Source organism: Scaptodrosophila lebanonensis, unplaced genomic scaffold (genome assembly GCF_003285725.1).
Source record: "Scaptodrosophila lebanonensis strain 11010-0011.00,11010-0021.00 unplaced genomic scaffold, SlebRS2 tig00000001-arrow-pilon, whole genome shotgun sequence".
In the NCBI taxonomy this organism is placed as follows: Eukaryota; Metazoa; Arthropoda; class Insecta; order Diptera; family Drosophilidae; genus Scaptodrosophila; species Scaptodrosophila lebanonensis.
In genome coordinates this window covers 24077855-24091928 of record NW_022060529.1, presented here as the reverse complement: position 1 = coordinate 24091928, position 14074 = coordinate 24077855, and the positions used below count along the sequence as shown (strand labels likewise).

Here is a 14074-nt window from a genome sequence, read left to right as displayed (position 1 = left end):
AATATGTTGAGCTCTCTCTTGAAGTTTGTTTTCTTTCTATTTTATTTATTTATGCGATCTGGCTCATTTCGTACCTTAGTTGTAAAAATGTGGAAAATCCTTAGAAAATGTTAACATGTTGATCGTCTTACCGATCGTCTGCTCAGTACAATTAGACAATCGCGCAGGAATCCCCGATAATGTCGATAATTTGTTGCTACATGGTATGGTGAATGAATTTCATTCAAGAGTTTATATGCATCCACAAGAGCTAGTCCGTTTGGTTGCACGGTTGGGTTTTTTTCCTCCTCTTATGCTTGCACCTTGCTCTTGGTCGAGAACGCAAAATAAGCAACGCCACCCACCAAGAAAGCAGCCAACAACTCAGCCTTCACCCATGGACCTTTGTAGGCACTTTTGGTAGATACGGTGATATCCAGCAGGGATTTTACCGACGAAACCTTGTCACCATCCCGTTGCGCCTTGCGTACATTGGCATATCCGTCCTCATCGAATAGCCGTACCACAACGTTGCCGCTGCTTCCTTGCTTGATGTCCTGCACCCAGCTCAGCTGTGGGAGAATGGTAGTGGGAATAGTATATTGGAAGAGTATAGAGAAAGAAAGGCTTTTACCTGGTACTTGTTGTCTGCCACCTTGGCGACGGGCACCACTTTGCCGCAGGGGAATTCGGCGAAAAGAGTGGGCTGCGCCTTCTGGCCGGTGCATTGCAACGTAAATTCAGCAACGTGCGCTAATTGCGTCAAGATTGTTGCATCCTGAGTGCTGAATGAGTTGACGGTGGCTTTGCAGCTGCTTCCGTAAGCACTCGATGAGCAGATTACAAGAAGGCACAGTGCAGCGAATTGGCGACTCATTTTTTGTTTGTTTATTTTATAAAAAGCAATATTACTTGTGAGCTCGTTAACAAACTTTCAACAACGAACCAACTTTCACAGACGCCACGACACCGAATGCCACGACAGCGATTTTGACAGCCGATTCGAGCTGTCATTTAAGTTCAGTGCAATGAACTAGCTCAGGCTGTGCGCAAATAACTCGCGAACCAAATCAGTTGCTTCTAGCTCATGAACCTTTCAGCTGATTTCTGTCGTTTATTTAAATCTAAAGCAATAAAGTAACGTCAATTATTCTACTTACTTAGTTAAAAGTGGAAATGATCGAACCTTAAAAATATCTTGTTGCATTGACATTATGTACACAGCGCAATACTTTATTATTCTCCGATGTTGCTGTAAGAAAAAACAAACAGTAGTGCTCAAAAGTATTATTATAAAGTACCATTTGTCGGTGCTGCCACACTGTTAACAGAGAGTTATGATATGAAATTGCGGTAAATTTATATGTCCATATGTATGTATGTAAAAGTAGTTTGTATTCAGCTTCTACGAAAGTAAAATGAGATTCGCAGGGTTTCCTAATGTAATAATTAGTAAAGGTCTATATAGTACGAACAAACAATTCGTTCAATTATTCTTGTTGAGGCTATGCTCTTTTGCTCCCAGCTTTACGCGAAAGTTAATAATAATCTCATGGAGGACGCGGGGTATTATTTCCCGAATTGAGTAATACATTCCTGGATCACCCCAAATAGTTCAATTAACCTTTCCACTTTACTGTTAATCGCATCAGAACGTCTAATTACCTTCAAAATCCATTTATTACCTAATGTCTACGCCAAACACAGTTCGCCTAGATCATAGGCAAATCAGAGGACTCATTTCGTACTAAGAAAGTCATTTGATAATAATTACCGGAAGGCTAGGCGCTGACGAGCTGGACTTTGTGGTCCAGAAGCCATTCATCAACTTGACAGATGAGTGGGTCAATCAGGAAATAGTAGGCCATAAATCTTCCAGTCGTCATTTGTAAGTACGTTAATCTACTGTATTTATAAAATTATAGTCTTCGAAACAGCTGAGGAAACTTGTAAATGCTAGTCTTTCGTTGAATAAGTTTGTGACGTGTTGCATACTTATTAGAGTGTTGTGCTAGGGTGGACTTTTTATTAAAACTATATGCAAACTGTGCTTTTTAAACATTTCGACGCTGCGGCTCAATAGTTTCCCAAATATGTATGTATATGCTAGCAGTTTTTACCATACGAATTTATTAGGAAATTCAAGTTCCTTCAAGTATGTTTAAGAAATCATATCCTGGCGGGATATCAATCAGAGGTAAATTTTCAAGTTGCTTTAGTTAATGCTTTTAATGGCACTTGCGCCATCGTTAACAAGTGAAAAATCTAAATGCGGATGTCCAGACATTGAAATGTTCCGTCTCTTAGTGTGGAATAATTATATACACAGTCTGTTCAAAAGAAAATGTGATTTTTTTTTAATTTATAATTTTTTTTTTTGAAAAGTATTTATTTATTCATCAATATCTCCTTTAAAGTAATCCGCCCACAAATATAATGCACTTATGCCAGCTATTCCTCGAAGCACTTCGGTATGGCCATCAGCTCGTTCTTCGATTTTGATTTTATCTCATCAATTGTGGCAACACGCTTTCCTTTCATTGGTCTCTTCAGTTTGGGGAACAACAAAAAGTCGAAAGGAGCCATAAGTGCCTTGTCATAAGTGCATTATATCTGAGGGATCCCCCATGAACGGGAGAAGATGGATATTGATAAATAAATGCTTGTCAAAGGAATTCTAACTTCACCTTTTCTTTTGTACAGATGTTGTATATATATATTTAAATATATATATGTTAATTGTTGTTTATATATATTTATTTATATTATATTTATATTTATTTATATATTTATAATATACGCAAACGTTCCATAACTTTCTTGTAGTATTCCTTATTAACCATACGACCTGTTGGCAAGAACTCATGACGCACCACGCATTGCAATCGAAGAAAACAGTGAGCAAAACCTTCGACTTTTCTTTTGAACAGACCTCGTATTTTATTAAATTATAGTCATTAAGATGTTAGTGTTTATACGAACGGAGTTATGGAATATTACCTTAAGCGGGGAAGTAGGGAGTGCATCAAAAAAATAAAATAAGCTTGCACAGCGTACACATACATACATACGTATAAGGCATCTGTGTGCAAAATTAGATGACTGTAGCTCTTATAGACTCTTTTTATATATTTTTTTAATATTATTATTATGCTGCGGAATCGTCTTGCAGACAGTTTGACACAATAAATATATAAATATATAATGTATCTGAAATGTACAAGAGTGTTTAATTCTGTCATTTTTCCCACTTTAAAGCGTTCGACTGTCACGTTGAACACCCTGAAAATGCTACGCTGCTTCGAGTCTGCCGAAATGTCAAATCAATACAAACAATTTCCAATTCGGTAATTAAAATAGTTTTTTCTTAGTGCCGTACTAGAATGGTGCTTGGTGCTGGCACCGCTTGGTATTTTGACGCCGCACGGCTCTTGTTAATTTATTTTGCGCTGTTTGTTTACTGCAATTTCTATTATAATTGATTTCAAATCATAAAAACTGCCAGAAATGGTAAAAACTATGGCAAGACAGAAAGGAAAATTGAAGCCTAGAAAAACGGAAGCCATCAGCCACCTTCAGACTCCCCGCAGATACTGGCTCCTGTGGCTGCCCATAAATATCGACTTGAAATGATTAATGCCTCTCGGTATTTTGGCTTTCGTTTTTGTTTTAAGTACCTACCTATGTACTGTATATACATATGTATGTATGTATATACGTATGTACAAATGTATGTACATATGTATGTACATGTGCACGTGTACGTTGACTTCATATTTGCAATGATTTTTTACACACACCGTTGTAAATGGAGTGACCCTGAAATTGACTGGATTTGGTTTTATGCCATTTTGTTCTTGCTGCTGTTTTCGATGTTGATATAATTGTTGTTGTTGTTGCTGTGTTTGTTTCGTACCGTTCCGTTTCATTTCGTTAGTAAGCATGTGCTCCGTTACTTTTTGATTGCCAGCGTGCACGAAAACTTTTGTGCAACTTCGCATGTCTTTGATGAATTTGAAATTGTCACAAATGTGAATGTGTTTTGCTCCTAGAAGACACATGTATACATACATACGTACATATACATGCATACACATAAATACTATGTATGTGTGTGTGGGTGGACATCTAACAGTTGTTGACATTGAGCGACTTCTGCGCGCCTCTAACGAGTGGTACGCATTTTGTGCCAACTACTCGTATTCATTCATGACGTATCCTTTTAACATATATGTATGTATGTATACATATATACAAGATGCATACATACAGGTATACATACATACGTATACTCGTAAAAAGAAAATGTACTTATAACTGGCATAAATTAGATAAAATATCTCTTCAAATGTTGGCTTAGACTGTTGCGAATATAATTTGAATTTATTCAGGACTTTCTTAAAAGTGGCGAAAACTAAATAAATATGTTATATACAATATGTATGTACATACATGGGCGTAGCCAGGTTTTAATACAGGGGGGCCAGATTTTTTGGCAGATTTTTTCTATCAAATTATTTGCACTAGACAAAAAACACATAAAAAATATGCAAAAATAGGGACAAATGAAATTCGAAATAAATGAATGCAGTAAAAATATAAATAAAAAACACTTGTTGAAAAATAAGAAAATTTGATTTGGAACTAATATAAAGTTTATCCCGTGCGATATCGTGAGTGTAAAATGTAACAACTTAAAACTTTTTTTCTTGCATAATTGATCAATTTTTAAATAATATATATAATATATATGATCATTCTTTAAAATTATTGAAATCTAGTTGAACAAAAACGGCCGCGAAAAAATTGAGCGTACAAACAGAGAAGAGAAAAATTTGATGTTCTTCAAAAAATTTTAATTTTTCAGTTTGAAAACTATTTTATATTATCAGTTGATTTTCTAAGAGAATTAGGATGTTTCTCAGTTGAATAGGATTATTTTGCAAGCTTACATGGAAAGGTCAGGTTTCAAAATACAGTTATCTAAAACCATTTTGTTTCGATGGTGCATAACGAAAAGTAGTTAGAACGGCGTATTCTGAAAAAACCCAATTTTTTAATTTTACTAAAATTGTAATTTTACTTATATTATTATTTATTTCTGTTTATTACATTTAATATGATTATAAAGATTGTTCCTCTGACATTGTTGTTGAGCTTGATATTATTATATTGAAAAACAAACATTGTATACTTCTGTTCGCTCGAAAATAATTTTTACTAAGCTCTTTTTATAAAAATTCCGTATAAAGAAACAAAACAAAAATATATCATGACAGAAAAAAGGTCCGAAAGAAATGTATAAATAACTTTTGGGTAGAGTGAAAACCATTTTTAAGAGACTTCAACCTTCTAAAACTACTCACATTGTTATATTGGCTCAGATTTCAATGAAATCGGCGTTTGAGCTGGTGTGTTCGTGAAAACTACTTCAGAGTTGGTCCGGTGTAAATGCAATTGCAATTATCTTGGAAAACTTGTCCACAATCAACCTTAGCACCAATAATAATTATAATTATATATATTAATACAATAAAAATACGTTTTCATGCCATATGTATTTATATATATATTTATTTACTTATGTATATATAAATGTCTATATATATTCTTAACATTATATCTTCACAGCAAGCTAGCTGATCAATTAAGCGTAGCCATAAAATAAATATGTCTTTTGTTTTGTGATTTGAATAGAATGCAAAACAAATTCACATTTATCTGCAAAATTGTTGTTCCGTTCATATTCTAAGGGGGCCATGTGTACAGGTTATGTATTTATATATGTATATATGAATATCTATATATATTCTTAACATTATATCTTCACAGCAAACTAGCTGATCAATTAAGCGTAGCGTCCATAAAATCGAAACGTCTTTTGTTTTACGATTTGAATACAATGCAGTACAAATTCACATTTATCTGGAAAATTGTTGGTCCGTTCATATTCTAGGGGGGCGCTACGGCCATGTGTACAGCACACCCACACCCACCCATACAGATGCAGAATATACTTTCGCCCATCGACTTGTAGGCGTGCGCTGGCGTTTGCGAAACGAAATCAAAAGTTCGAGCGGGTTCATTGAGTTCGCAAGCTAAGCGGCGCCGACGTCACCGCCACCGCCATCGTCGCCGTCGGGCACGTGAGTCGCTGTCAGGTACGACACCAGGTTGCTTTGGCAGCTGGCGGCGCCCTGCCGACCTGCCGACCTGCCCTTTTGCCCCGTGTTTGGCGCTGGGCGGCGCAATTGCTGGTATTGTCAAAAGCGGAAATGGAACAAACAACTGTGCAGGAGTCGAGCATAACAGGCATCGCCACCACCGTCACCATCACCATCACCACCAGCACCACCACCAGTCTTGGCAACGGCGATATGTTTTTATTTTGTTTTGTTGTGGGCCGGAGTTGGGCTTAGAACATAACGAATGACGTGCCCGTGCCCAGCTAGGCGGTTTGGTTCATTCACAAAACGCAAACGCAGTCAATGCGCGGCAAGCGCTCGGAGTGCACGCGTTGAGGGAGCCGGAGCGCCGGAGCCACCCTGAGACAACAACAACAACAACAATTGCTCAAAGTGAAAGTCAAGTGGAGTCGTCGAGTAGGGATCGAGTGGTGTAAAACTCTAGAGTTCGTGACTACAGAAGCTTAGACGCAGACATAGCCGGAGCCCAAGAACACGTTTGTTGACAAAATTATTGCCGTGCCTTAATGACTTCGTAATTGATTTGCATTCTATGTGGGACTTGATTGGCAGCTGGAACGGAACCTCTTCGTCGCCAAGAGACATACTAGTGTCAGTCTGGCAGCCAAGTCGGACGTCACTCGATTAGACAGTCGTGTTGCCAAACATATTACGAGCCCCTACGCTCCATCTGTCCGTTCCTATTTGTCTTTTCTAGTCCGTCACGATGTCGCTGTCTGTTGCAAATCGCCAACGCGCTCAGACGAATTCGAAGCGCGTGCAACTGCCAGTGCGTAAGCAGCACTCCTTCATCGAGCCGTCCACTCTTGGCGGGAAGTATTCGGCTCAGCAGCGGGGCTATTTATCGCGTGGTCTGTCCATTGGGCGATCTATCGAGAATATACGCCAGAAACTGTACCCGCCTCTTGACCGACAACCGAAGCTATCGGGAGTCGGCGGCGTCGGTCACTTGAGTCGTCAGTCATCCGTAGACGCTGCACAAAAGTTTAGTGCCCGGATTGTCAACTCGAAACCCACAGTGGCCGGCAAAGGGAAAAGCGCAGAGGTCTGGTCGTCAAAGTCTTCGCTGTTGAAGACGCTCGATGACGAGATAAAGGACTTCGATGGGAAAAGGTAAGCAACGGCAAATAACATGTATTAGAAAACGTTTAAAAACAACCGAAATTTTTGTTGGATAACATGGTACAACCTCCTGCTATAGTAGAGCAATTGCTTTTTTGGACTTAACGATATCCGAAAAACCCATAAAGGCACAAATTATTATAACTTTATATTTTAGAGTTTATTTTCCTTTATATAATTAGGGGATATCATTTGTGCGCTGCTCCACTTTTCCAGCCATCCTTTTATAGCTGATCTTTCCTGGGCCTATTCATTTCTGATTTCATTTTCTTATGTTCTTCTGTCCTTTTACTACAGCGCTGCCTGTTTGTAATAAATTACTTTGCTTAATATGTATGCATCTATAGATAGTGTATTGGCAGAACTAGGGTGGAAGGCAGATTAGGAGGGAGGAGCTTTATCTCCTATTCTATCCAATTCCTTTGCCAATTCCTCTAGTGTTTCCTTACAATTTGTAAGTATACGCACCTGTAAGTATATATCCAGGGTTTCAAATTTTAAAAAACAACATCTTGCTGGCAAAAACATTGCCAAAGTTGGTTTCGGTCGGAGCTCATTAAATAGTGTAATTATACCCTGTACCCAAAGGGTAAAAGGGTATGTTAGTTTTGAGCGAGTGTACATGGAACACACAGAAGGAGGCGTGGCAGACCCCACGAAGTATATATATTCTTGATCAGGATGACAAGCCGAGTCGATATAGCCATGTCCGTCTGTCTGTCAGTCTGTCTGCCGTCTGTCTGTATGAACGCAAGGATCACAGAAAGTATAAGAGCTAGAATAACCAAACTTGGTATTCAGATTTTCCTGATCCTGAGCAAGGACGAGTTGTTAATTTTTTCACCCCCCCAATTAATTAAATTAATTAAATTTTGTACTAATTTTTTTTTTTTTTTTGTGGGGTGGTACAGGGTATTTAAGAGTTGAGCCTGCTCGACTTTACCATTGCTTTCTTGTTTTGTTCTTGTATGAGTGTAGTTCAGAATTAAGTTAAAGGAGCAACAACAACAGTTACGGGTAGGGCTTGGTTAGAGATTACATTTACGGCTATAAATTTCTTCATATTTGACCTATCATGATGAAACTTGGCATATGGACACATAAACAATAACTGGATGTAACTATATATATCATTTGAGTTCCATTTGATTTGAAATTCCAAGAATTACGAGAGTTATGGAAAATCACAATTGGGGGAGTGGGGGGTGCAACAGAAAATATGAACAAACTTGAGCTTGGGGGAACCTCGATACCAATTTTGGTAATTCAAGCGCTTGTAACTTCCTTTCGGTCATCCAGATGGACAGACAGACGGACATAGAGACGAACATGGCTTTATCGACTCGTTTTGTCATCCCAACCAATTATATATATATGTACTGTGTTGGGTCTGCCACGCCTCCTTCTGTGTGCTACATATATTCGCACAAAGCTAATATAGCATTTTTACGGTACAGGCTATATAAATAGGTACATAAATAAAATCGCCTTGATAGAGGAATGTAACTTTCAGATTTTCTAAATCGCTTAAAGTTTAAACAGAAGAATAGGACCATATATACAATACAATACAAAGAATGAACATGAAATAGACCATATAAAATAAAATGCATAAAATTAGCAATAAGGCTAGTTAAGGGAATACGGTCAGAATGTTCCCCCCAGACAGCGATAAATATAGGGCTATTGTTAACCATACGGATACCGTTAGAATAGAATTCCATACATATGAAATGAAGACGGAGAAGCCACACAGAATTGTAGTGTAGGCCTAAATCATAATACCCTAAATACTGAGATCGCTGCTAACTTCAAAACATTGGGATACGAGGCTCTTCACATAAACAACCCGAGATCCAGAAGAAATACAAAAACTTAAGGCTATTTCTATATTTGTTAACATGGATTGTTAAGGTGCTAAGCCTGTATGCACGGATTCAATGCTTATGTTAAATATAGAAATAAAACATATATAAAATACTAATAAACTTTGAGATTTACGAGTTCTAGTTTATTGTTTGTACTCTGTACCCCATAGGTTGTTCCAATAAAGTCCATCCAAAAGAATAGTGCTGTCTATTTTTTCAATATATTTATATTCTTAGGCTTATATGCCAATTAGTCGTTCTAGTAAGTCAATCACTTTGCCTGCTTGTTTTAATAAATGGATTTGAGTTATAGATGCTTTGAATGGGTTAATTACTATAAGTATGTATATAATTGTTGAACAAAATGACGAGATAAATCGATTTCGACAAATCGGCTCACCCAATTTTTATAAGCGCATGGACTCCGACCAAACTAGGATGTAGACTTTCCAAAGCCCCTTAGACCAAGGCGAAATTTTCGATACGGATTAAAAGGAGGGTAAGGTACAGAGAAGAGGGACCTTTTTCATAAAGGAACTGTACATTTGTTGGTCAATCATTACGATATTAATTTTACCCGAAAGGTATTAGGAAATTGTGCAGTTATTGTAACAACCAAGAGAAGGCAAGGCAGACCCCACGCACTATATACCTATTTGACAAAACATGACCAGAGCTAGAACCAACATCACCCTGACACCACTCTCCTTCTACAAGCGTTCTTCAAATAAATCTAAATACAATCGGTCGGTGCAGATAGTAGAGGAATGTTTGAAAATAGCTTAAGTACCCTTATTAATGTATAATAAATAGTGTATTGGGAATCATTTTGCTTTCTCTCCCTTTTTTGTGGGTGAAATCGAAACTCAGGTGACCTTGGCATGTTCCCTGCTCCGTGAGATTATTAAAATTCGTAGGTGTCAGTCCCAGACTCGACATATCAGCGTGCTTGTTGTTGTATTTAATATGCAATAACGACACTTTCTCTACGAAAGTTATGCAATTTGCATGCTTCCCACCACAAAAGGGTACTTGTTTCGGTTTCTATCACAGCGCAAGCCTGCTGTGCTCGTCAAACTTGTTTGTGCCTGAACACCGGGTATTGAGATACGTACATATACATATATGTACATATATGCTTTGACTTAATATTATTATGGCGCCTAACAGTGGTCTGACATGCTCATGTCAGTCATACGCCATGTTGTACAGTGCTGGTGCAAATAAGAAGGCGACACACTTAAGTCGATCATTTGCATATCGAACATGCAACATTAGTGCTGGCCGGTGTGAAGGGGGGGGGGGGGTGGGGGGCTGTAGGGGAAGATTTGGAGCAGATAGCTGTTGAACAAGTTAAATTTCAGCAGTTCAACGAACTCCTGTAGAAGTTGCAAGATTCACTTTCGCTTGCCGTTGCGGCCGAAGGACTTGGCTTGCAGTTGAAAACTTTTGGGGCCCCAAATGTGAATGCAATTGACATGGTTTTATTTTCGCCAACACTCGCACAGACAAATAAAGCGCGATACGCCTTCACATTTGTACGAATTAATTTCTATTCTCATCTGATTTGTGCCGCCGCCTTTGATGGGCGCGAAGGTGTTGGGGCCCAACAACCGAGACTCGGTTGCATGTTGCAATTTGCTTTGCAATCGGGCACAGCATAAATTGCAAACTAATGCCTAAATTATTTGTATTAAATATAGCTAGCTGGTGGTGCAAATCAACATAAAGTGGGTCGCCCATCAGTCAGGCCCTCAGCCCTCAGCCCAAGTCAATCAATCGAAAGTGAAATGGCTTCACCTGAACTTTTCTCCCACAGCCACAGCGGCAACTCCAGCCGACGCGACTCCACGGACAGCACGGCCAAGGCGGACAAAAATCGGATCAATCTGAATATTGTACTGGCGCAGACAATACGGGCGACCACTGAGATAGAGGCTGGCCACAGCGACATCGAGAGTTCGACGGAATGCAGCAGTGAGACGCAGGCGAGCGACCAAGTCCAAGTCCAAGTCCAATCCAGCACAACGTCCAACAACAGTGCCACTTTGACAGTCTCGTCTGCTCTATCGGTACAGCGACGTCCGCCATTGGTGCGTGCTATGTCTGCACCAGTACGGGGTCTGGATGAGAACTCCAAGAGCGTCATTGCAGCCAACAAGCGTCAGCAGAAGTTGCGACGTCGCAAGATATTTACGCGCAACATTAGCTGCGACAAGACGTCCGGATCAGCAGCAGGATCCACAGCGTCCTCGCTGCCGCCCGAACATGCCAGTGGCGGTACCCTATTGTTAAGCGCTAGCTCGACTGGGGGCGGCATCTCGAACTCCAATTCCAAGAAGGTGTTGCAACGTGCACGTACTGTGGTGGCGCCCGATGTAATTACCTTGGTTTCACTGCTTAGCTCGGAGGGTAGCGATTCGGAACACGAGGACAACTCCACGGCTTCCACGCCCCCGGGAGGTGCTGCCGATCAGCACCAGCAGCAATCCCAATCCCAGGGGCAGCGCAGTCCATTACGTCGGGCGCCGCTTTTGCGCAAAACGGGAAAATCGGGTAAGTGACGCATATGCCATTCGCTTTAACTTACGCACCCAACTCCTTGCAGTTTCTTTTCAAGACAGCTATCCGCCCACATTTCAATTGGCCTCCAAAGAGTATTCTCACATGATACGGCGCGGATCCATAGCCCCGCTTGCAGCACGCATACGTTCCAATCGGCCGCCAACCGCTCCGCCGGTGTCCATCTTTCTTACTGAGCCGCGCAGCAAGTGCGAGACGATGGCAGCGGCTCCAACTGCAGCTGAGGACCCCAAAGGCTCCACAGCCTCCGGTGCTGCCTCAGACGAGTTCAAGACACGCAGCTCCGAGAAGGAGAACGAGAACAATGCGGCCAATTGGCCCGTCTATGTGCGCAGCATCAAGGAGCGCGAGTGCTGGAAGCTGTTCCAGAAAATGTGCGCCAAGGGGGTCAGCGTGACGTACGACACCGTTTTGCGGGGCATGCTAACACCCACAGAGTTTCGGCATTTCCAGAAGCAGCGGGAATACGAGGAGGCGAAGGCTCATGAGGCCGCCGAGGCAGCTGCCGCCGCTGCAGTCGCCGAGTCGCATGAAAAGGAGCGCAAGGGTCCTACTACGGCCGTGGAGCGCCTTTCCGAGTCGCTGTTGAACAGCAAGTGAGCAGCTAAGCCCTGCCCCATTGACCAATGATTTAAGACAACAATATGATATATGCATTTGCTCTCTAGAGTCAACATTAATTAGATGCGTTGGTGCGAAGCCCAAATTCCTGTTTTTACGCATTTCCCAGACGACTATTTAAATTAAAATTGAATAATGATTAATGAAAATTCCCTATCCAGCTCACGACTCTCGGGCTTCGCATCAGCGAAGTAATGTGCAGAAACGTAGAATACCTCACTTGTTGAATGCCACGCACTACACTACGGCACAACGTCGACTCGACGCCAGCTCCATTTTTGTAGTAGTAGTCGCCCCGTAGTTTTAAAAAGAATTCTATAATTTTGTAATTCGTACAACATTTGTACTCGTAGCAGTTTGCATAACATGGATCGACAATTTCCGAAAGCTACGAGTACATTGTCAATAAGCTGTTTGACAAATACATATGTAATACATAATATACTAGTATACATAAAAGCTTAAGGCGTTGTGCAAACCAAGCAGAAATATAGAGTAGTTGAAAACAATAAAGAACAATACACAACTGGCAATAAACCTACTTGTATTTCCGCTTTCCGCTTTTTGAAAAATACCCCCAGATAATAACAATATAGTTACCATACTCGTATTATGGTAACATAGATGCGACTAAGGTTTTTACTCTCAAGAGACCTAAATTCTGATGCTAAGGTATTTGAGAGAAAGAAAGCTCTTGTGTTGCAAGGAACTTAAGAGGATTTGATTTGGCTATGGCTTATCAAACATGAACAATTATCCTTCAAATTGGTTACATCTTGTTACAATGAACTTCAAAATTCATTTTTGGACTATATACTTATTTAGCGAGGTATTAAATACTTTTGTAACACCCAGAAGGAGTATATATGCTCTTGATCAGTACGATGGTACGAGATATACTATAATTATGTTCGTCGTTCCGTCCCTTTGTGCGTCTGTATGTACGTAAGGATCTCCTGCAGTATAAGAGCTAGAATCAGCAAATTTATTATACCAGTTTAATTGGGTCCTTTCTTTTCTCCATGCATCTCCACCCCTCCGCTAATTGTTAGTCCTGCTCCGTACAATTCTGTACTAAACACTACGTATTTTAAATGTACATACTTACAAGTATATCTATGCTGAAATTACAAAGAGGAAAGCTTTGATTGTTTGTTTGTTTATGTGACTTGAATAGGGTTCGAAACTATTGGACCGATTGAACGGTTAACATAGGTTATATTATATTTGCAAAAAAGATATAAAACGCCAATAATGTAACCTAAGGTGTAAAAAAATTACCTAAAATATGCCTAATATGGAAGACACAGTCCATTACCCACAGGAATTTTTAAATTCTCTAAGCCCTTCTGGCCTGCCGCCACATGAATTGAAGTTAAAAATCGGAATTCCGTTCATGTGCAAGGCTGCTTATTAAGGAATTATAGGACAATTTAATTGTAGCGATCATTATCAACGGCCCAGCAGCTGGTCAACTGAGAATACCGATGATCTCAACTGGTCTGTCAGTCCCATTTAAACGGCTTCAATTTGCGATAAAAACATCATTCGTGTTAACTATCAACAAGTCTCAAGGCCAAGCTTTCGAATTTGTAGGGATCGACCTACGAAAGGAATGTATTACTCATGCCCAACTGTATTTTAGTATAACGCGGGTAGGAGCTTCTGAAAATCAATTTATTTTGCTGCCACAAA

At 40.0% G+C, this 14074-nt stretch overlaps 2 protein-coding genes across 2 annotated transcripts; one reads left to right on the top strand and one right to left on the bottom strand.

Moving 5' to 3' along the window:
- Positions 1 to 18: 18 nt before the first annotated feature.
- LOC115632328 (translocon-associated protein subunit delta) lies at positions 19 to 939 on the bottom strand. Its single transcript, XM_030529435.1, has 2 exons — positions 614 to 939; positions 19 to 551 (listed from the first exon to the last, which is right to left on the bottom strand). The coding sequence occupies exons 1-2, from the start codon at positions 854 to 856 to the stop codon at positions 291 to 293; spliced, it is 504 nt and encodes a 167-aa protein (XP_030385295.1). The 5' UTR covers positions 857 to 939; the 3' UTR covers positions 19 to 290.
- A 5952-nt stretch (positions 940 to 6891) lies between these two features.
- LOC115633885 lies at positions 6892 to 12358 on the top strand. Its single transcript, XM_030531393.1, has 4 exons — positions 6892 to 7298; positions 10995 to 11374; positions 11414 to 11731; positions 11784 to 12358. The coding sequence occupies exons 1-4, from the start codon at positions 6892 to 6894 to the stop codon at positions 12356 to 12358; spliced, it is 1680 nt and encodes a 559-aa protein (XP_030387253.1).
- The last annotated feature ends 1716 nt before the right edge of the window (positions 12359 to 14074 follow it).